Source organism: Poeciliopsis prolifica, unplaced genomic scaffold (assembly GCF_027474105.1).
Source record: "Poeciliopsis prolifica strain line A6 unplaced genomic scaffold, Auburn_PproV2 SCAFFOLD083, whole genome shotgun sequence".
Taxonomy (NCBI): Eukaryota; Metazoa; Chordata; class Actinopteri; order Cyprinodontiformes; family Poeciliidae; genus Poeciliopsis; species Poeciliopsis prolifica.
The window spans coordinates 868-25,592 of NW_026562458.1; the positions used below are offsets into that span (position 1 = coordinate 868).

Below are 24,725 nucleotides of genomic sequence, written 5' to 3' on the forward strand. Positions count from 1 at the left end.
TTTTATAAATTCAGATTTTTAAGGGTTCAGGAACTTTATGGTCTCATTGGTCCAGGATTCTAACCAGCTGTATTTTGTACCTAAATGGATAAATATTGCTTGAAACTTGTTTTTGGCATCTTAGACTTTCTATCCTGATGATAATAATAAATGATTAAACTTTGAGTTTAATTAGACAAAAGAACCTAAAATAATCATCAGATATAATTTATGCTTCAAACAAATAATCCTGGAGTTTATATCAAAAACTCTGATGGAAACATATTTACATATTTTATCAGTGGGATTATAACAGAGTTTGGAATAATTTCTCTTCACTCTGAGCTGATTTGACAGAAAACTGAATCCTGCATGAATTTCAACAGAAATATCGATGTTTTGATGCATAACTCAAAAATCACAACCGTTAAAAGTAAAAATAAAAATGTTAGACACTCAGCTGAACAATTAAACGAAACATAAACTGGGATTAATTAAAACCGATTCCAGTCAGACTTTCTGTCAGCTGCTTAGTAATTTAACAATATTTCTGCAGGAAAATATAAAAACTTTAAATGGCAGAAATTCTTCTGGTATTAAAAAAAGATCAGATAATCACAAATACATTTAATTTAAATCAAGAATCATTTTCAGTTTTCACTGGATCAAAATCTAAAGCTAAATAAACCTGACTTGTTTCAGGAAAAAAGAGATAAAATAAGGTTGATTTGGTGAAACATGGCAGAGGGATAATTTAGCAACAGGCTGGAAGAAAAGTTTAAAATGCTCTTAGTTTCTTCATGAAGTGAATCGTTAGTGAATAACGAGGAAACGTTGTTTGGTGTTTCTCTGCACCTGCATCAGCAGCGCTGCGAAAATCAGATAAACATCAAAGCTTCATTCAAACATTAATAAAATGTGAAAACTTTTATTAGAGAAAACATGAAAAAAGACAAAAGTTGTTGCTTTAAGAAAACATGAAAGCTTTTCTTAACAGAACGTAAAATAAAGGTGAAGCGTTGGCAGCAGTCTGAGTCGAGGTGTTCTCTTTGCGGTTTCGTCTAAACTGAACATGTTTATATTGTGTGAACAGATGTTTCCTGTGGTAAGCTTTTAGGTAACAGACTCACCATCTCTCTGTGTGTGTGTGTGTGTGTGTGTGTGTGTGTGTGTGTGTGTGTGTGTGTGTGTGTGTGTGTGTGTGTGTGTGTGTGTGTGTGTGTGTGTGCGTGCGTGCAGGGGAAAATGCATTTTTTGGTTTCATTGTAACTGCTGTCACTTTTACAGCTGAAAGTGTGTTTGTTAAATTTTGCAGCTTTTGCTTTCTGATTGGCTGAGGAGCAAATTCATGGTTTTCAGTCGACACTGAAGGAATTTTACTGTCAAAATGTGGAGAAATTAAAGACGCAATTTCACCCAGAAACTCAGAAATACCTGCATTTGTTGAACCCAGGAACCATGTGAAGTTTTTATTGGCAAAGTTATTATAATATTTAAATAATGGCAGAATTAATGAGCTGCTCATATAATTTTAGACGGTTTATTAAAAATACCAGCAGGACTAAAGAAAATCATTTTTAAAAAGTGGAATCACCGTAAATGTTGCAGTTTTATTTTATTTTGTGTTCTTCTACTCAACAGTAAATCAAGCAGAAACTGTCTTAACTAAAAATCAATCAGATTACAGAACGACGGGATTACAGAATAATTAGAGGATTATTATTTTGGTTATTATTTCTGTCTCTATTGAAGAAAACTGAAGAAATATTTCATCTTTCCTGAGCGATGCAAACATAATAATAATAATAATAATAATAATAATAATAAATTTGTGTTTATTTGAAAACATTTTATCAGAAGCGTTCTGGTTACCGTTTCAACAGAACCAGGGTTAAAGGTCCTGGTTTTATCCCCATTTGTTTCTGGGTTGAGATGCAGCCGTTAATAAATCACTCCAGCTGGGCTGCTGTGTCTGAAGCTAATTTATGTTCAGGCTTTGACTAGGCCACTCCAAGCCATTCTAATCATCTGTTGCATAATCAGACTAAGTTTGAGCTTTTCACTCACTGACTGTTACAGCCCCACATCACCACTCTGCCACCACCGTGTTTCACAGCAGAAATGATCTGAAACTTTTCTGAAACTTTTCTTAATATTCATGGAAAAATACTAATTCAACTTATAATAACTTGTTTTAGGTGAAATAATTGGCCAGTGTTACTGGAATATCAGTTTTTCATCGATATTTAGGATTTATTGACTTAAAACAGACTCCTATATCGGCCTGTCACAATAAATCAATGATTCAGATGATCAATTAAAAGGAGGTCAATAATTTTTATTTGGAATATTTATATTTTTCTGTTTTCTGGATGATGACAGTCTTCAGTTTGATGTTTTGCTCTCAACTAACTTCTTTTTTTGTTGGACAGTTTTGTTTGCAGAGACTTTGTTTCATTTTATTTTGTTTAATGATTTTGGATATTTAAATGTTCCAGTGTTTTTTGCAGCGTTTTGCAGTAATAATAATGAATCTGATTGCAGGATCGTTGCTTTAAGTCTGGATTTGCTGCAGGAACATCTGAGTGTTTTCAGGTTGTTACTTACATAAAGCAGAAAGCAGAATGTAGATTAAGAACTCACACCTCAGTCGTAACGCTCTACATCCTCCCTCCTCTTCCTCGCTCTCTCTCTCCCCTGACGGTAGCCTCGTTCGCCCTCCTCTCTGGCTCGCTCCGTCTCTGTACCATATGGCGTAGCATGGTACATTTAGCTTGTCAGTGATAATGGATGACCATGGAAGCCCAGTTTTGCTTTAAGCGCTAGCTTGCTCCTTGCTGACTCGCTGTGTGTGTGTGTGTGTGTGTGTGTGTGTGTGTGTGTGTGTGTGTGTGTGTGTGTGTGTGTGTGTGTGTGTGTGTGTGTGTGTGTGTGTGTGTGTGTGTGTGTGTGTGTGTGTGTTGGATGATGATGCTTTCGGCTGTAGGATGAGAGATCATGAAGCTGACGTTCACTTGACACACGCGCGGTAAACGTGAGGTTTGCTGGTGTGGATCCACTGCTAAGACGAATCTGATTGGCTGTCAGGAGGAGATACTGACTTCAGTTTTTCTGGACTGATTCCTCAGGTGGTTACCACCTAAATAAATGACAATATTTCCCCAAAAACATCTGAAAAAACTATTATTTTATTATTTTAAGTCTGAAATAATAGGCAGGGCTGCATTTATGAGGATTGGGGCCCCTGGGCTGGAAACATTTTGGTGCCCAATCCACTAAAGAAAAGTTATTTTGCTAATTCAAATGTACATAAACTGAATTTAAGGTTTAACACATTTTGAAATACTTGAGTGTATTATTACAACTCACCCGGTTATGGCTTTTAGATAAAGTGTAATTCTTACGACAGGTCTAATCACAGAAATAAAAAAGTTGTGCTTATTTACAATTTTTGTTTTTTTGCTCACATCATCTTTTAAATTGTTTGCGTTCATAGTTTTGTGTAAATAATTTACGACCCCAAAGTGACTTGGATGCGCGGAAGAAGAACGTAAACATCTAATAAATACTTCTTAGCTTCTGATTAGCTTGCTAGCTTAGCTCACTTGCTAATGTCCGGAACTATAAATTCACGAAGAGTCCAAAAATGTACTGAAGTTAATAAAATATGACTGTTTTTCAGGAAGCAGATTTATTTCTATCATTTCATAAAATTGTTGCTGACATTGTAGCTTAGCTTAGCTGCTAATGATGCTAATGTTAATTCAGAAGTTGCTTTTTTGAAGTGTTTCACCAGCATGTCATCTTGTTAGATAGCGAGGCAGCCATCTTCTTTTTCTACTGGTTTTATATCAGAACTTGGTGCATTACTGCCCTGCAGGATGTTTCCTTTTTTCTGTTTAAAATGGGACACAAACTTTTTGGTGGTTATTTGGTTTGGAAAATATTAGGCAATGGAAAATAAATTTCAGATGAAATTATGTTGAACTTTGGAGGTGATAATCTTCTTTTCGGGTGGAATTAATTATTTATTGTAATTTTTTAGGAGTGTTAATTGGGGTTTATTAAATAAATAAAACCTCAACATTTTCTCTGTCTTTTTTCCCCTCATTTGCACCAAAAGTATTTAATTAAATGTGTGAAAAAAAGTTGTAGGGTAAAATAGTATCAATAAAACTGATTAAATTAATTAGCAACAAAATTATTTCACCAAATTTAGGAATGAAAAAATCAAACAAAGCAGCTGAGGGCGAAAAAATTCAGTTTCTCTCTGAGATTTAGTTTCTTTGCGTAACGCTGCTGATGGTTGGTTCCTATGGCAGCAGACGAGGGTAAATTAGTCGCTTCTCTTTTCTTTTTCTCATGTTTCCACGACTTAGCCAGGAGAAAGCAGAGGTCACGACCCTGCTGGCACGCTGTGAATGGGAAGGGAGCTGAAAAAGAGCTGGGAGAAGCATGCTGGTGCTGCTAAACCGGCCCGGATCCCAGCCGCTCTAACAAAGCAGTGTGATACCGCCGCCGTGCATCACCTAATACAATCACTTCTTATTCAAATTTCCTTTTTTTCTCGTCTTTTAGCGGTTTGTGCATGTGCGGCTTGGCGATGGATGGTTTCCAGAGTGTGAAACAAATCAACGAGTTATCAGCAGGTGGGACTGGGAAAGGTGGCGACCGGCAGAAAACAGACTGAGAAAAGGTCAGGAGAAAGATCGCAACTGTCGCCCAGATAAACACAGGCATTGTCAGTCTCACTTTTTAGGGAAAAACAGTCACTTCCTGGTTTAAAAATATCACAAAATATGACAATTAAAATGCAAAATTATTCGTTTTTTCTATTTATTTTCCAGTTGGATGTTAATATTATTTACTTCTTAGGCTGTTTTTAATAAAAAGAGCAACTTTTACTGTCATTTTTCCATTTTGGTCTAAAAAATGTAATTTAAGGGTCTTATTCTCAATAAAACATCAAAATTAAAATGCTAAATTATTTCTTTATCCATGTATTTTCCTAAACACACCAGCTGGATGGAAATCTTATATACTTTTTGGGTTGTTTGGAATTAAAAAAATATTTTATTATCCAAGTTTATGCACAAAAACAAGAAACTTGACTTTCAGTATTTTAAGTGCAAAACCATTAAGCAGAAACTCAACAAAACATTTGATTTGAACTTTAAATGAACTGAAACAGCAACAATAAATGTTCTGTTCTGATCCTGTTTTCTAATCAACTCCAGCCGTTTTTCCCTCTAGTTTTAAATGAATAAACGTGGTTAAAAATTTCCATCCGCTCGTTGTTAACGAGAATCTTTGATTCGCGGTTTTTAGTTGTTTATTGTAAAATGTTATTTTCGCCGTTGCAGAACAAAACCGCCGGCCGGCGTCGCGCCTGCAAACATAAAACCGGAGCGGACCGCAAGTTCTGTTCCTGTTTGGGGAAAAATTTTGGTTTTGTTTTTCTTCGTCCCGATTCTATTGGCTAGCGGAGCGTGGAGGGGAGGTGGGGCGGCTTCTGGTTGGTTTTTGGTGTTATTTTCACTTTGCTGCATCATTTCTGAAATAATCGATAAAATCTGGACTACCTGCATAGCCAATTCATCCTGATATTCATTCATTAATCATTACAATCATTAAAAAGCTTGAAACATTCTCATGACGTCTCGTTAGCCGTTTAGCCTGCTGAACCTGTGGCTCCTGCTGGGCTCCATGGAGAATTACCTCCGTCCGTTACAGGTGCAGTCAGGTTTTGTTTTCTTCCTGAGCCGTCCCTCCGTCCAGCTTTTTCCGCCCTCGCCGTGTCATGTCAGGTGGGTCTGCCCCGCTGCGCCGCGCTGATCACCGGCTCCGGCGCCGTGTGTGGGAGCTGATGTGTCATTATGGAGCTGCCAGGTGGCTGAACTGAAGCTGCGCGGCGACATCGGCGGCGGGACGCGGCCCCCGGCTCCAGCTATAGGTTAGCCCGCGTACCGGAGGCGTCCAGGTGTTCAGGCGCTTCGTCTAAATACAGGGAATTACGCCTGTCACCAGGCGGGAGACGTTCTCCTCTGCAGACGATGCACAGCGAGAAACTCAACTAAAGTTTTACCAAACTGATGCTCTGCGTGGGAAAGCAGCTAAACCTCTCAACTGGAGAAAAATGCAAAAAACTGTTTCAGAATGAAGGTTTGATTTAACATGAAACCAAAACACAGCTGCTCTAATTTATTATTCATTTACTAGCATTATTTGGTCCAAGTTCACCAGCTCTAAAATCCCTCAAACAGAACCGACCCGGTAACATGAAGCAGCCTGAAAAACCCAGTTTATTCAAGGCTTCCACCTGTTTGAGTCGAGATAAACTGTCTGTGAATGAAACGGTTGGAAACCGACCCAAACCGACCCAAACCGACCCAAACTGACCCAAACTGACCCAAACTGACCCAAACTGACCCTAACCGACCCTAACCGACCCTAACCGACCCAAACTGACCCAAACTGACCCTAACCGACCCTAACCGACCCAAACCGATCCAAACCGACCCTAACCGACCCAAACTGACCCAAACCGACCCAAACCGACCCAAACCGACCCAAACTGACCCAAACTGACCCAAACCGACCCAAACCAACCCAAACTGACCCAAACCGACCCAAACCGACCCAAACTGACCCAAACTGACCCAAACTGACCCAAACCGACCCTAACTGACCCAAACCGACCCAACCGACCAAACCGACCCAAACTGACCAAACCGACCCAAACCGACCCAAACTGACCCAAACTGACCCAAACTGACCCAAACCGACCCTAACCGACCCAAACCGACCCAAACCGACCCAAACCGACCCAAACCGACCCAAACCGACCCAAACCGACCCAAACTGACCCTAACCGACCCAAACCGACCCAAACTGACCCAAACTGACCCAAACCGACCCAAACTGACCCAAACCGACCCAAACTGACCCAAACCAACCCTAACCTTCTGCCTCTGTTTGCTGATCAGATCACCTGAGTTCACACCACATAACTCAAAACCTCAGAAACAGCACAAAAGTCCAGATGGTGACCAGTTTTTCCATACATGCTGCATCATGGTATGGTTACATCCTCCAGAGCTCAGTGTTCGATTACGTCTCACGTACCGAGCGTCTACCGAGCGTCTACAGTGCGTCTACCGTGCGTCTACCGTGCGTCTACCGTGCGTCTACCGTGCGTCTACCGAGCATCTACCGAGCGTCTACCGTGCGTTCTACCGTGCGTCTACCGAGCGTCTACCGAGCATCTACCGAGCGTCTACCGAGCGTCTACCGTGCGTCTACCGAGCGTCTACCGTGCGTCTACCGTGCGTCTACCGAGCGTCTACCGAGCGTCTACCGAGCGTCTACCGTGCGTCTACCGAGCATCTACCGAGCGTCTACCGTGCGTCTACCGAGCGATCTAGACGGTAGATCGCAGCCGTCTACTGATTCGCTGCAGAATCTGTTCAAGGTTGTAAAGTAATTTATTTTCTGCCTGCAGCCTGAGACCATTGAACTCAGTGAAGTTGCTGTGTTGCAGGCGTCTGTTTATGGAACAAATTTACAGTTAAATACAGACAGCTGTAGAGGCCAGACGTTTTTCTACAGTGTTACTTTTACTTGAGTAATTTTCTTATTTTCTCTGTATTTTCTACCCACTGAATGAAAAATTCACCAGACACAGAAACACTGTTAAAGTTTCAGAAGTTTAAAATTCTCTGCCTGATTTTATTTTTTGTTATTTATGTGAATTATTGTAATTTTTGTCTTTATATTTTGGTCTGTCCGATGATGTAATTTTTAGATATGAAATGGTTGATAATTTGACCAGTTACTCAGGATTTTACCGAATGCTTTTTTACTCTTCCTGGTCTTGGACAGAAACTTTTACTTGAGTAAAGATATGTTAAGTATTTCTACTCTAACCTGAATATGTTTTGCTGCTCTCCTCTATGTGTCATGGCCGCCTGGGTTGCGTTCTGAATGGCAGGATGTCACATGGAAAGGGTCAATAGGTCGGAGTTGGGCTGAGTGATGAACTGATTGGCTCGCTGTAATGAATGCTACAGCTAGTTAGCATAGCCACCAATGATGGTGGATAAACAGTTTTTCTGTAACGGTCAGTTGTTTGTCCGGCACATTCATGTGTATGATTGACAGCGCTAAGCCCCCCTCCTTGCTCTGATTGGTTGATCTATTCACAGATTATCTGGACAGTTTTAACAAATATGTGAAAAACAACAAATATAAGTTAGATTCTGCAGCTTTAAGGCTCAAAAATCTGAAAATAAATATAGATGTAAAAGATTCATTAGGTTGAAAATAAAGAAAAAATTTTATAATTATTGTTAGAAATGAACTCGCTGAACTAAAGGAATTTTAACGTTTTATTTCTTATTTTTAAACAATTTCAAGTAAATTTATTTTTTCTGCTGCCCTGAAACTCATGATAATAAAACAAATAGGAGGAAGAAAACCTGTTGGTTTAGGATAAAGGAAGAGACTTAACCAGCCAGCGTAGTGACAGAAATCAGAACGTGATCCTTTCACCTTTGACCTCTTCAGTGCGACAGCACCTGACCCTGCAGGGTCATTCCTCTGCCTCCATCTACAGGGAGGCGGAGAAAACACGACGTCACTTTGGAGGAACTGAAACAGTTTTACAGCCGCGTGTGAAGTGAAGGTCGAGGAGACGCTTCTCTTTAAATGACTGGAATAAATCATCATAAAAGGAGAATAAACATGAAATATCACCTGAAAACTTGAAAATGACATGAAAATCTGAGCATCTTACTGCCTAGATTGTGATTCTTTTATGAATGAGTTATCATTTCCCATCACAGGCTAAATAACCCAAATTTAAGGCAAAATGTCTTTTATCCTCCTAATGAACATCAGAAAAATATCTACTGCTATGATCCGTCTTTTCTCCAGGTTTTGTGTTTGGTTGGATGAACACTTTGCCATCACCCTAATCTTTAGCTTCTCCCAGAGATTCTCTGTCTGATTCAAGTCAGTTTAAATTAGTCAGAATAAATGATTTGAACCAAATTTACACCCTTTAAAATCACTTTAGAACTTTATTTACGTTACTTTAGGTGTTAGACGCCATCTGACTTCCAGAGGGTTTTAGTTTTGCAAAACCAACAAATAAATAAATGAAAAGCCTTATTTTTCACAGATGATTGTAAAAACAATCAATACATTCTAGTATAGAAAACTGAAATATGATAAAAACCGTGTTTTCTCTATGAACAGATTCCAGACCAGGTTTTCTCGGCTGTGTCTGCCGCACTCAGGAACTATTTTCAGTTTCCGTTTGTTTCTGGGCCTTCCCGACGCGGCGAGCAGAAACGCGGCGTCTTCATCCCTCCGTAGAGTCAGGGAAGCAGCACCGCGCCGCGCGGCTCTCCCTGCTCTTTGTGCCGCACTTTAATACTTCCATATTGTGCTGCTAATTCCGAATTTCACACCTTTTCTCTGGAAGCTACCTCTTTCTTTATCTGCCTTCTCAACCCGAAACGAGAGGAAACGTGTTAAATCCACCTCTAAGATCCTCTCAGTTCAACATTAGCAGCCGTCATCTGTCTGCCGAACAATAACACAATTTACAGCTACAACTGGAGCGCGCTTTGTTTACGGCGCAGCTGAACATTGTTCATCAATCAATAATGGACTCCAAACACAGAATCAGGCTTTGACTTGTAGGTAATCCTGAATGTTTTACAGGGATTTTTCCTCCCATTTTGCTTTGTTTTATTGTCTTTGGAGCATAATTAGGGTGTTTTCTTCATTTGTTTTAGGTTTTAGGAGGAACATGGGCTCGGTGCCTCATGGATGGAACTCCAGATGTTTTTTTTGTCCAAGGTATTTGAGGAAGTGCTGCCCGAAATCCTCAAGACAAAGACGGCAGATATGGTGGCAAAATCATAAACCCCGGGAAAGCTGAAAACGATCGACTGGAAACGAGAGGCGAAAAACAAACAGCATCAAATCCACAGCATAAAAACCTTTTAAAGCCATTTCTGCTCCTCAAAAACTGAAATGTGAATTTTAATGACGTTCGACTGGATATAAAAGACAAAAAACTAATTATATAACTCAACATTTTTAAAATGTTTTTTGTAGATTACAGTTCCTTGTCCTCCAGGACTGAAGGTGAATTTCCCTCAGCTCTGGTGGATTCACAGCAAACATTTTATCATAAGTCTTTGTTACTTTTCTGCTCCTCAGATCAGATCCAAAACCAAAAACGTACATTTTCTGATATTAGACTGAAAACTAAGGAGAAACTAATTACATCAACTCACCGCCTTTAAACATTTTTATAAAAAGTTAATTATTGTTGTTTTGTTTCCCTCAGATCAGAAACTGAAAACATGAATTTTCCATCAGCTAAACTTGGTGAGCTGGTGGATTTACTCACCATTTTAAAACATTTTAAACATTTTTCACTGTTTCTGCTCCTCAGATCGAAGCCTGAAGACGTGAATTTCTGTGATGTTTGACGGAAACGAGGCGAAAACAAATTCCATCAACTCCCAGATTTAAAAACATGATTTTATTTTGGTCGCCCTGTTTTCTGCTCCTCAGATCAGATCGAAGCAAAGACAGATTGACAAATTTACGGGAGTCATAACGTGCCAAGTCGAGCCTGACCTCGACCAAAGTAAACGCCGTGCACGAAGCGCGAAAAGAGGGAAGAAAGAAGAAGGAGGGCTGCGTTGGGAGGAGGGTACAGAGGGAGGGAGGTTTGGGCTCTAATGCCAGCCTTATGCGTCTTTTAGTCGTTTCCGCCGTCGGGGCTTGGCACCGGCGCAGCATTGTCAGCACGCCAACAAAAATCTGCAGTGGCTGCCGCATTCAGTCTGAGCCGACACACACAGAAACACACCGTGACGCACGGTTCGCCGCCAGTCGCCGGCTTTCGCTGAACAGAAGCTTCGTGAAGGGGGAACGTCTCAAACTCCATTCCAACAAATAAATCCACGTTGGTTTCTCGCTGACTTTTTCTGTTGCTTTACATTAATGTTGTATTGTGACGTTGCAAACGCAGCATCGTTTGCGGCGTGGCGCGGCGGTCCTGCTGCGCGGACGGCTCTGAGGCGCGCGGCCCTGGTTTGTCGCCTCCTTGTTGTTTGTGGGCTGATGCCAGGATGGAGGGCGGTAAAGGGGGGCAGCTTCAGATAATGAAGGTTATTTGGTAAATCGGGGGGGGCGTCTCATTCACATCAAGTCGGAGCAAATTTTGGTGCCAGAAGCTTAATTTTCATTCTGTCCGCGGCGTCCCGACAAACAAAGAGCTCTGGTTGGTTCTCCAACACGCTGCGAATTCATCAACTTTCAGCTCCACGTTTCATTTTGGTTTTGTTTCGCTTCGTCTTTGGTGATGGAAACGAGTGAAATTTGTTCCGGCAGTTTATTTTTCATGTTAAAGTCGTCCATGTGTCTGTAAACAGAGCAGTCAGTGTTCCTACGGCGTCTCTGTCCCTCTGACCTCCATTCACATGCATCTTTGGAAACATTGATCCAGTTTAGATCTTTTGTTTTTCTCTGGTTGGCATTTGTTCAGTGAGACTACAGACATCAGTTTGTGTGGAACTGAAGAATAAAATAAAATTCCTGATGAAACAAGAGCAACGAACGCAGCAAAAGCCAAAACATTCGTTTTATTTCATGTCTCAGCATCAATATATTCATTTACACTCAGACGTGCACATCTGCCCGGTTTTATGATTTATTTTGAGATAAATGATGAACATTTGAACACAGTTTTTATCTTTTCCAGCTTATTAAACAGCTGTTTCGTTCTTTAAGAAAAAAAACCTGTTTGGTAGCAAAGACTCTATAATGTGACAATAAGGATGATAATAAAACACAATAAGGATGAAAACAAGTCAAAACCCAAACAAACAGATTAAATGGACATTTCAGTCATTACAGGTTAAAACAGTTTAAAAAGGTGGTGAGAATAAAGCAAAAGTAAAGCATTTAGCACTGTGTTTATTAATACAATACATAATTCAGCACATAAAAGGAGCAGCTTCAGCACTGTAAAACATCATTTATTGATTTAGGGATGCAGAGAAATTGTGTGAAATGACTTGCTGACTGACAGAAACGTTGATCAACTTTCACATGTAAAACATCTTTATGAAGGAGAAAATAAAGCAGAAAAATCAAATATCAGACATATTTATCAGGTAGCTTTGGGATTATTTTTCTATCTGTCTTAGAAAAATGTGATATTAAAACAGTGAAAATAAAGATACCAACCAAATATTGTTATAAAATATGCTATAGTGTTGAATTCACTCATTAATTAATGCAGGAAAAACATAAAACGTTGATCGATGAACTGAAAGGAAGGAAAACCAAAGATTTACTATGAAAATGTAGAAAATATAAAACAGAAGAGAAATAAATGTAAACACTGAACAAACAGCAGTTTAATGTTTTCTATCTGCTAAATATTAAACACAGAGATAAAAGAAAAACATTTTAAACCATAATCCAACAATGGGAACATCTTCACAAAAAAGACTAATAATATTAATTTACTCACATTAGGCTCATAAATGAGTCGGATTTTTAACTTAAAGCTGCTAAAGATGCTGTGAACATTTTATGTTCTGCAAATAGTGAAATTCAGTGGATTTATTAATCAAACACAAAACAAGTGGATCTTCAGCAAAGTCCAGCTGAAGAGCTGATAGAAACTAGAAATAAAACTATAAATAAAACTATAAATAAAACTAGAAATAAAACTATAAATAAAAACTGTAGGTTTATTCAGGTTGTGGATCAGGGATGTAAATCAAATGGTTTCAGTAAATTAAAGCACAAAACAAACGAAACGCAGCCAGGATGATCATAAACTGGTCAGATCTGACAAAAAGAAGGATTTTTACAAACTAGACAATTAAATTGGTAATTAAATACAGAACGTCCTGGTTTAAGCAGGGTCAGCTGTTTTCATTGGGTTTTTAGATATCAGACAAAAGAACAAAATCCACATGATTGTTACCTTCAAGCTGGTTCACTGAACACAGACCTGATGAAAACATAAGTATTTACTGATGTTAAATAATATTTTGGATGTGAAGGTAGAAGGAAATAAAGTGAGATCAGGGAACAGAGCAGAATTGATCTGTGAACGAACCGGTTCAGTAACAACAGAACTGAAACTAAACGTTGTGTGGAAGGATCTGCGGCTGAACGGGACGTTTAGCTGAAGGTAGAAGGCGACAGATGTGAGATGGACGCCTCGTCTCTCCAGTTGTTCTCGATGCTCGTATACATTCATCTGTTGTTTGATGTATTCAGTGGCTCCGGTGCCAAGGAATCGGTGCCTGCTGGGATTGCAGTGGGGGGAGGCGATGGCGGCAGCGATGGCGGCGGCGTGTCACCAGGAAGACGGTTACTCATCTTCCGTTAAATTAACGGTGATCTCCCGTAAAAACGCAGAACGACATGGCCGCCATGTTGAAACGCAGTGGCTGGTGTGTGTCTGTGTGTGTGTGTCTCTGTGTGTGTGTGTGTCTCTGTGTGTGTGTGTGTGTGTGTCTCTGTGTGTGTGTGTGTGTGTGTGTGTGTGTGTCTCTGTGTGTGTGTGTGTGTGTGTGTGTGTGTCTCTGTGTGTGTGTGTGTCTCTCTGTGTGTGTGTGTGTCTGTGTGTGTGTGTGTCTGTGTGTCTCTGTGTGTGTGTGTGTGTCTCTGTGTGTGTGTGTGTGTGTGTCTCTGTGTGTGTGTGTGTGTGTGTGTGTGTGTGTGTGTCTGTGTGTGTGTGTGTCTGTGTGTGTGTGTGTGTCTCTGTGTGTGTGTGTGTGTGTGTGTGTGTGTGTGTCTGTGTGTGTGTGTGTGTGTGTGTGTGTGTGTGTGTGTCTGTGTGTGTGTGTGTGTCTCTCTGTGTGGTGTGTGTGTCTCTCTGTGTGTGTGTGTGTGTCTCTCTGTGTGTGTGTGTGTGTGTGTGTGTGTGTGTGTGTGTGTGTGTCTCTCTCTGTGTGTGTGTGTGTGTGTGTGTGTGTGTGTGTGTGTGTGTGTCTCTCTGTGTGTGTGTGTGTCTGTGTGTGTGTGTCTCTGTGTGTGTGTGTGTGTGTGTGTGTGTGTGTGTGTGTGTGTGTGTGTGTGTGTGTCTCTCTCTGTGTGTGTGTGTGTGTGTGTGTGTGTGTGTGTGTGTGTGTGTGTGTGTGTGTGTGTGTGTGTGTCTCTCTGTGTGTGTGTGTGTCTGTGTGTGTGTGTGTGTGTGTGTGTGTGTGTGTGTGTGTGTGTGTGTGTGTGTGTGTGTGTGTGTCTCTCTGTGTGTGTGTGTGTCTGTGTGTGTGTGTGTGTGTGTGTGTGTGTGTGTGTGTGTGTGTGTGTGTGTGTGTGTGTGTGTGTGTGTGTGTGTTCCTCTCAGACTTTGTGAAACTTCTGGACCGGTGCCCGGTGGTGTCATGGAAACACTTGAATGGCTCAGTGATTCCTCCCCCATCTCTCTGCATCAGGAGGAAGTTTAACCTTCTCTCCTCTCATCCCTGCCATCCTCATCAAACTGCACTATTAGTCATATATTTTATTAAAATGGACTCATTATATGGGTGTCACAGAACGTCATTTCTTCCTCTCACACAGAGAAAAGGTTTAATGATTCATCGAAACTCGGGGAAAATGGAGCTCAGGCTTTTACTACTTGAACAACAATCTTGTTGTTTCTTCCTTTGGCATCTGACAAATCTGAAAGCGATCCAGAAACCGATCGCTGGCAAACGTGACGGACGCATTCGATCACGGCAGAGGAGAAAGGCAGAAGAATATGGCAGGTTTGGCTGGAAAAACACCTGCATCAGGAAAACACAGAAACATTCAAATCGAGGCAGGATTCAAATTAAAGCAAACAATTTAAGTGAATCCAGAAGCTTCTGAAACAATACAGCTGGTCAGAGTTTAGAGCATTCTGCATTACTATGAAAACTTAACAAATGAAAAGCAGGAGATCCTTCATGCAGGATGAAAAACCCTCCAAAAGCATCAAGAGACAGAGACTCAAACTGTTTATTGTCACTAAAATGAGGAAAACTTGTGTTTTAAATGAACTTTTATCTGTAATAATTCAGCTCAGCTCCGCAGGCCCAACTGTCTGCATGTTTCTACTTTTTCTTCAGAAAACCAGCCATTAAAAAAAAGAATTACATTCTACATTTTAAATACAACAAAATGTGAATTATCCTGTTTTTCTGGTCAAAACTGGAAATGTGAATTTAATTTTCTACTTTAGTTTTCATGCTGCTATATTCTGACAGCAGCCATATATGGAACATCATGTATGGCCACAAAACCTGCCAACATTTTATCCTCATCCAACTTATATTTAGCAGAATTTCAGACATGTGTTTATTGTATGAAATGTCAATTATCTGTATCTTTCTTGTAAAAAATAAAATACAGAACGATGTTCCTGGCGAGAACATGAAACTTTTTTCCCGCCATTTTTTAACATTTAACACAAACTGTCAAACTAAATTGGATTATAGAAAGAAAATGCACGATAGCAGAGTAATTTTTGTTTTTATTTCAGGTTTATGAAACTTGATAAAGTGCCGAAACCTGGAACAAATGTTCAGAAATTGAATAAAAAACAGAAACCTTTGGATTTATAGATTTTTAAATAGATTCAACCGTCTTGTTCCTAGAAGAGCCACAAACGTGTTGCTTATTGGTTTCTGAGCCCTCAGAAAAACACATGCAGTCCTGAGAGTTACTGATATTTATAGCTTCACATATGAATGCTTTTAACAAACTCATCATCGGATGCAGACCAGTGACACGTTGTGAGGATTCGCCATGAGGAATCCAGATGCTCTGTTGGCCCAATCAGTGAAATTCAATTAAAACAATGTTTTAATGGAAAATAAAAAGATGGGGGGCGTTCATGTTCCCCAGGTCAAATAAAATCCAACAGATCAAGTCATCAAAACCCACATGTACCTGTTTTATTACAACGGATATAAAAAGAATGAAGGAGGTTCTGCCGGCTGTCGGACCTGTTGGGTTTTAAAGCTTTCTGCTGTTGGATCAACAGAAATCCACCGTCTACTCGCTCGGCTTTGTTCTGCTGACCTTTTGTCACTTTAGCACCTGCCAATGAACCAGATAATTAAAACACTCCAAAGGAAATGTTAAATAATTTCACTGACCTTTTAAACTTGGCGTAATTTCAGGCAAAAAAAAAGAAAAACAACTGTTGTTCTTGAACTAATCACCAGTCTGTGTCTTCAGCTCAAGTTGAGGGTTTTAAATCCTGTAATCTTAGATATTATTTTACAGAGTTTGTGTTAAAACAGCTTGTATTGTTTTGTCCATGTTGCGTAAATAAGATAATACATCCTGTCATAACGACGCAAACAGCAAAGCCAAACACTGGCATCCATAAAGCCCAGTAAACACCAAGCTAGCAGTACTCAGCTAGCTCACCCAGCTAGCAGCACTCAGCTAGCGGCACCAAGCTAGCAGCACTCAGCTAACGACACTCAGCTAGCGGCACTCAGCTAGAGGCACCAAGCTAGCGGCACCCAGCTAGCAGCATCAAGCTAGCAGTACTCAGCTAGCTCACCCAGCTAGCGGCACAAAGCTAGCAGTACTCAGCTAGCTGCACCCAGCTAGCAGCACTCAGCTAACGACACTCAGCTAGCGGCACTCAGCTAGAGGCACCAAGCTAGCGGCACTCAGCTAGCGGCACCCAGCTAGCAGCATCAAGCTAGCAGTACTCAGCTAGCTCACCCAGCTAGCGGCACCAAGCTAGCAGTACTCAGCTAGCGGCACCAAGCTAGCGGCACTTAGCTAGCTCGCTGTAGCAACACTAACTGAGGTTCTTTATGCGACTTGGACATTTTTGGAAGTTGTTCCATTTCTACTTGCATGTTTTGTCCCACTTTGTTTTTTGTTGCGTACTTTGTAGTTTATGTTTCCTACATAATTTACTATTTGGAACATATTTGGTTTGAGTTTTTCATTTACAATTTGGTCAATTTGATTGTCAAAGTCAAGCTAGCATAACTGAGCCACATTTCCGTAAAAATGTTTTCTCCATTCCAGTTTCTGTTTTTATTAGTTTTAGTTGGCTGGATTTAGAAAGCGTTTTCCCTACATGTGAGCAGGATCTCCTCATATCCACAATGTTTCCAGTCAGTCTCACATAAATCAGCACCAGTTTTAATATAAGATTATATTGCTGGAATTTGGAAAAGCATCCTAACTTGACCAAATCCAGAGTTAATTTGGTCTGTTAGGAAGCGGTGTCATGATATCTAATAGCCCAGCTGAGCTTCCTGCTTCCTGTTCGCGCTCAGCTTGTAATGGAGCTGATTTGTGTTTCCTCTGTCTCTCTGCGCTGTGGATTAGCGGGGATTTGGTCCTCCTGGCTCACCGACTTCTCTATGGGCTTTATGTAGCAGAGTGGCTTGGAAAAAGCCCCTCCTCCCGGTGGGTATCTGCGGCCTCTCGCCGGCCGACTGGGCCGCTTCGTCTCTTAGTCCCGTCATTGAGCCTCTTCGGGCCGCCTGTCTGGGGAGGGCGTCGCTCGGGTTAGCGGGGGAAATGCCCATCTTTAACGTTTGGCCTTTGAGAATTTATGAAGCCTAATGTTTTCCGTTTGGGATTTTGAGGCTTTCTCTTAAATTCCCAGAGTTACTCAGGTCAAACATTTCTAGCAACGGAAATCATTGAACTGTATTTGTTAAATACTCACAGTTCTTCACAACCTGTAGGATTTAAACACGTTTAAGTGAACAACAGTGTCACTCTTTTTGTTATTTTATTGAATCTGTGATTCAAATTGGATTCATCCTTAAATACCAGAATGACAGCAGATGTTGATGGACGTTTTTAGTACATTTATTTCTTAGTGACCTTCATATTTATGATTTCTGTTTCCTAGAGAAAGCTTCATCTAGACTGTGAGAATTGATTCCTACATGTTTTAAATCCGTTTCTGCTCTCAGAATAGATTCTTGTTGACGCTGCAATGCTGCTGATTGTGCTGCAGTCAAACTGATCGGCCATTTTCTGCCCAACATGGCCGCATGTTGGGCAGAAAGACGACCTTCCAAAATTATATTGTGTATTTTAAAACAAACTTGGAAGTTTCTTCTAATGTGGAAAAGACTTAGTTTGTTTTCTTTCTGTAATCTGTAAAACCTCAGACAGGAAGTTGCTGTAGTAACCTTTGACCCCGGCGTCTGCTCTGGGAAATCTGAAATAATTTCAGTAAATCTGTAACCTAAATAAGAAAAAAGCTCGATTAACGTCAACATGGCTTCAGTCGTGTCCATAGAGGAGAATTAATCAAAATATTTTCATTTAAATCTTTTTTAATCTGGTTTTCCGTTTCTCCAGACACAAATATTTGGATCTCCTGAAAAATGGAAACTAATTTACAGAGTAATAATTAAAGTTATTCAGTATCTGTTATTTTTTCAATGGCTCTCTGAAAACTAATATTCCACTTTAAAACCATTCAATTAAGATATGCTCTGTATAGGTTTCATTTTTCAGGTAATGATTTTCCTCTGCAGGTGGAAAACACGTATATTTTTCAGAACCAGGTCCAGATGACGGGGATTTCTGGCCGACCGTTCGGTTCCTGCCCCGCTCCGCTTTTTAATGCCGTTCTTTCTGCAGCAGCCAAATTAAAATACCGAGCATTTTTGTTTGTGTGCTCGGCCCGAGGAGACGATGGCCGGCGAAAATAAAGAGCCGTGCTTAAAAAAGCTGGATTTAAAAATGTTCTGATCAAATTTAAAAGCTGCTTTTGTAGATTTAGTGGATTTTCTGTTTAACTGAGGCTTTTATTTTGTTTTCATGTAGAAATATTTTAAATGTTTAGAAAGTAAAGCCTTATTTCATGATGATAGACGATCACAGTGGGCTTTGTGACGTTGAGGCTCGGCTTCGTGTTTCTGTCTCTGCTTCCAGGAAATAGAAAAAATGAAGTAAAAACAATAAAAAAAACATGAACATATTTTTATAGAATCCCAAACGGATCGGCTCTGCAGTGTCTTGAGACGAAGTGTTTATGGATGCGGTTTCCCCAGGGTGTTTTCACCGCCTGCACACGTGTACTCCAGGTATTTTTACATCGGCGCGGCGCTGGCAGCTGACTGGCTGCTGACTGGCTGCTGACTGGCTGCGCGCTGCCTGGCGATGGGTATTTTTATTTAAGGCTGCGGTGCCAGACGGGAAGAAGCTGCTGCCAGAACCCCCACAGCCGGCGACTTCATGCTGGACCCAGGCCTCCCACTAAACACCAGTTTGGACCTGTGTTTTAAAGGCTTTTATTGTCTTTACACTCAGGTGTTAACTTATTTTGTAGCTTTTTGTTGTTTTTATGTTCTTTTAAATTAGCAACATTTACAATAAAATCTCTTTCAAGTAGAAGAAATATAACTTTTTTTAATCTGACATGATTTATTACAATTAAATGTAGATATCTTTACACTTTAACGGCTTTGGTTGCATATATATATATATATGTTTTTATTTCATGTAAAAATCTATTTGAATTAAATAGATTTTTTACATTTTTAACTGCTATGGTGCATTTTAATGAAACAATGTATATTTATACATATATGAATGTATATACAGAAATATAGATCTATGTGTTTTATTTATAGATCTATATCTCTAATATGATCTTTTTCAATTAAGTAATTATATTTTTTACGTTTTTGGTGAATTTATTTTGGACACAGCCGTTGGCGCCGGGTTTTTTTGGAAACGTTCTCCAGCGTTGCTGCGTGTGTGTGTGTGTGTGTGTGTGTGTGTGTGTGTGTGTGTGTGTGTGTGTGTGAATGGAGCAGCTCCAGTAAGGTATAAATGCGTAGTGTATTCTACATATTTACATGTGTGTGAGAGGGAAAGCGCACATCTGTGGCGGTAATTTCCTGTACTTTGTGTGTGGGGGTGTCTTTGTGTACGTGCCAAACCGGTCCAGCTGGCATCGGTTGTAGCTGAATCCGAGGCCTGTGTATTGGACACACACACACACACACACTCACGGTCGACCACATTCCTATTCTATACGCCTGTAATTATCAACCTCTTCTGCATCGACTACCATGTTGGCATGCATTCAGCGCTGGTCTATACACGCCTGATTCCAGCCCTGCAACACGCTTCATGCATTTCATCCGCACCGACAGCAGAACGTAATTACACACTAACTGCGGTTTGATATTTAGACTGGCTGCAGATTTAAGGTTTTTTTTATCCAAAAAAGAAGGTCTGCGTGGTAAAAATAGTAATCGACGCGGTCCCGCAGCTCGGAGAGGAGGGGAAGCCTGTTCAGGAGCCGCAGAGGAAATTAGCTTTGTTGTCTCCACACAACGGCAGCCGGTGTGTTTTCTGAATTCATCAGACACCTTTTTCACAGCGACGCGTTCGTTGGGTTTGGGGTTTAAAAATAAAAGTTCCTCTCCTCATCAAGCTCTGGCCTGCTGCTAAAGGCTCCGGACGTCTGATTTTAATCACACCAGAGATGTTGGGCGCAGTGATGAAACGGGGATCAGCTGAACGCTGCACATCCTCTGCAAAGGTTATTTCCATCTAATTATGTTTTTATGTATCATCCCTGCAAAAAATACTTGGCTCACTTCAATTAAACTGGAAAAACTACAAAACAAAAATATAGAAAAGAGAAATCGGTGTTTCCAAAGTGCGGCTCGGGGGCCATTTGTTGCCCTCGCAGTGATTCTGTTTGGCCCCCAACTGGGATTGAAACTTATGGGAAAAATGTCTCATTATAAATAATTCACCACAGAGACGAGAACTTTTAAAATCAATATTAATTAAAACAAGATCTTATATTTTGCTAAAATAAATTATTTTAAGTTAATTTTGTCTCATTTCAAGTATGATAATATATTTGCAGTAAAAATACCTGGGAAGAGTTTCTGTTTTGCAGTGTCATACTGTAAAACAGGAACCCAACCCAAGTTCATGATTTAAAAGGACATAGAGCCACAAACTGGATGCTTCGGTTCTGGTCGGGATGCAATAAGACGACCAGAACCGTCGGGAATCAGCCATTTAAATCCCGTCGTTTGTCACCTGAGGATCTCTGCGCTTCCCTTCTGGGCCGTTCACCTCATAAATCTTATATATCAGTCAAATAAAAGCAGCTTTCAATGGCAGAGAATTACAGAAAGAAAAATCTTTAATCTTTTTTTCTCAGAATTTTGACTTTTGATTCAATTTTTTTTCCTCCACAGTTTTTCTATATATTCTTTCAAATTGCCGATTAACTTTAAGAAGTGACTGCAGAGGAAACTATTGATTCATGTTTTAATCGATACATTTAAGGATCTCGATATGAATTTGATGCATTGCGTCTTCAGCGCCTCTTGTCCGCCGAGGCTTTGAGGAATGTGAAACCTCAAGTGGAAAAGCTGAAGCTCTTCACTGGAGTGAAGGAAACATGTTTCTTCGAGGGTTGGCAGTTTCCTGGATTTGGTTTGTGACGGTTGCTTAGCAGGCGCACTAATGAGTCTCTGAAGACAAATGTTTGTCCAGTGAGACTCAGAAGAAAAACAATGGCATTATAAATAAAACGACGTGTTTTATAGTCTTTATTCCACAGATATACCAGAGGAGTTCACAGGGTCCAAAATGGCGTCAATGTTTGGTGCGAACCCAAAAGGAAGCATTTGGTTCTGGCTTTTTGTGTGGATCGACAGAGATGTGTGGTTTTAATTTTGCTGTGAGATCAGGGAACAGAAAACATGAACGCTGCGATCAGAACTGGCTTTGGCGGCAATAACTCCTGAAAGCTGGTGTTTTCTGTTCTAATGTCGCCGGGAAAACAAACCCATTAACACGCACACTGTCAGTGAGTTCAGGCAAAGGAACTGCAGTCAGTTCTGTACAATCAGTGCTTTACTACCTGTAATTCAAGTTTGAGGAAAATTCTCTAAGTTCCTGCTAGAAGGAAGATTGTTCAGTTCAGAAAGGCAATTTAATGTCTGATCAATAATATCTATATTCCAGAGAGTTTCCTGTTTGTTCTGCTCCAGGTTGCCTCATAATGCAACCAGAAAGTTTCTGAAATTAATCTACAAGTTTTAGAAAGTAACCTGTAGGATCCAGGAAGATAATCGTAAAGTTTGGGAAATTTCTTTGTTCATGGATGGAAACTGTAAACCCTTAAAAATACCATCTGTAGCGTTGAGTTTGTTACCAGACATGGAAGTTGAAAATGTGATGCAAACTGTCACCTTTTGCACTTCAGGATCTGAACATTTATCTTCTAATAATTTGCAGAAAATCCGTCTATTGCCAGATTTCATTATAGATCTGAAATATTTAAATACAGTTTGGGAAGCTGAGATAACTCAGCTACATGCTACTAGCTTGCGTTTGCAAACCGGCCAATCCAGGAGCGCCATTTTCTTTCCTCGCTTCTGATTGGCTGAGCCATTGACATGGTTTCCTCTGTGCGTATTAAAGCATATGTAGGTGTTTAGGTATAAAATAAGTTGCAATCAGCCTTTTCAGAGGCCGTCTCAAGTATTTGCATGTAATGTTTGTGCTAATCCCGACGACCGTCCACGTTTTTTTCTCTGGTTATAATAAATTGGTAAATATATGATTTCTAACGTAAGTTTCACTTCTTTGGACACAGCAGAGAGAAATGAAACAAAGTGTGAAATGAATGACTGTAATCTGTGTTGTCTTTCTCTCATGTAGGTAAATCGGAGAGGAGTTCTTACCCGTACGGCAGGGAGTCCAACCCACACTGCCATCAGGTCAGTGAGACTTTAAATGTGTCTTTTATCGGCGCTCAGCGGGCGAGAAGGCGGCCTCTGCTGCCGCTTCGCTGTGGGAGAAAACGAAGCTGAAGAGCAATCTGAGCCTTCATCGCTTTAACATCCTGAGTGGCAGCAAACCACCGCAAAGTCACACTGCAGCCTTTCAGGACCACTTCTTACCAAAACCTGCTGGAAAAAAAGTGAAATCAACATTTACTGAAGTCAGATTTACTTTAGAGTGAAGAAGTTTTCACCAAATTCATCCCCATCATGATTCAATTCACACTTAAACATTTCAGTTCATCTTTTCCCAGGAAACCAAAATTATTTCTTCAACAGCCGTTCGAAGCTTTTCTGTCATGTTTAATTTAAAAGAATCTGCTAAAGTGAAAATATTCTCTCCATATAATCAAATTATTTCCACTGGACTCCAAATAAATAAATGCAATTTAAAACTTCATCCAGTTCAAAAGTTATATATATTCATAAGATATAAAAATTTCTCATTATAACAAGTTTTATTTTTTCAGTTTAACAAGTTTATCCAGTAAGACGATAAAGTTTCTTGTTTTTTTAGAAACGTTCTTGTTTTAATGAGTTATTTTGTTATAACGGGATTTGAAATGTATTCAGATTCAAAAATACTGTATTGATCCCAAAGAAAATGAGATAATATATAATCAGTTTGTTTTAGTCCAAAAGTTTTAAATGATTAACATTTTATTCCAATTAAAACCAGATGATTTTAAACATTTCATTCAGCTTGTTCAGATATTACAATCGATTTTCTCAGATGGACAAAAATAAATAAAAAGATCTATATTTATCTGGATATTAATTTTTCCTGGGAAAGTTTTGATCTCCTAACTCCATCATCTCTATTTATTCATGTGCAATTATTCAAATTTAAAATACAGAAAAGCGTTGATTGATGTGTCCATCATCCTCATAAACAACATCTGTGAGGAATATTTTTATGTTTCTCTCAGAGGTGCATAACTTGGCCGCTTATTTCCAACTTTACAAACTAACTGTCATTAATTTTAAATGCAAGGCTGATATTTTGCAGATCACAGCAGCAGGTGTTATTAGGACTTTGGTGAAAGCTTTGTTGCTCTCGTTTTCTGCTCGTTTCTCGTGGAGCATATGCATTCATGCTAAAGTGCTGCCGATAATTAAGACGTACAGATGCTGCGTTTTGATTCTGCTGCTGGAATATTAAACAGAAAGAGTCTTCAAGTGTTGGCTCCACTTTGATGACCGCCAGTTTAGAAAATGCAGGAGATTTATTCCAGTGCAAGCTGTTGGAAATGTGCGGTCTGATGTTGTGGATTTCTGTCTATTTTTGTCACCAACATATAATAATTAAGGCTTATCAAAGTGCCATGATTCAAAATGCTATGCTACAAGGTGCTGCGGATTATTCATGAATAAGTGAAGTGAATTCATCAGATCTTCTGCAGATCAAAAAGGTTTGAGTTTCAGAGCAGATGAAAGCTGGAGGATAATTGTGGAAAATTAGATCTGCTCAGTAAAACACTTATGGACGCCTGTTGGTGTTGCATCTGACACCAGTAAATAACTTCTGCAGGGATTGTTTGGGCAGAAAAAGTTTTGTCTCAGTGAAAATGATCAATAAATTCAAACAAAGTTTCCTTTAAAGTCAGGAGAGCAGTTTGTATTTTCATTTTAGACATTTATGCTAAAGTTTTGGCGAGTAATTTGAGTTTGTAGTTCTCTGGCTGATCTTCATTTTATAGTTCAGGCAATACCATTTTTTATTGGTATGAAAAAACCAACCGATGAACACATAGTTGCTCAGATGGAAACATTGTTAACTGCAGCGATGTGATAGATGTTAGCACCGTTTATCGCTGCTACCGCTAATATCCTGTACGTTTTGCAAAAGAACCATTTAAAGTTTCCCTCCTGATAGCCTGATGGACTCAGTTTGATTTGGAA

At 39.9% G+C, this 24,725-nt stretch overlaps 1 protein-coding gene across 1 annotated transcript in view; it reads left to right on the forward strand.

The window, feature by feature from the left end:
- Positions 1-4,557: 4,557 nt before the first annotated feature.
- The window catches only part of LOC129353017 (transcription factor 4-like), a gene marked incomplete at its 5' end in the record, with an annotated part of 34,520 nt that continues 14,352 nt past the window's right edge, over positions 4,558-24,725 (forward strand). The window contains 2 exons of the mRNA XM_055022230.1: positions 4,558-4,675; positions 22,702-22,760. Coding sequence (XP_054878205.1) covers positions 4,558-4,675; positions 22,702-22,760 — 177 coding nt within the window. The remainder of the gene's footprint in view (positions 4,676-22,701; positions 22,761-24,725) is intronic.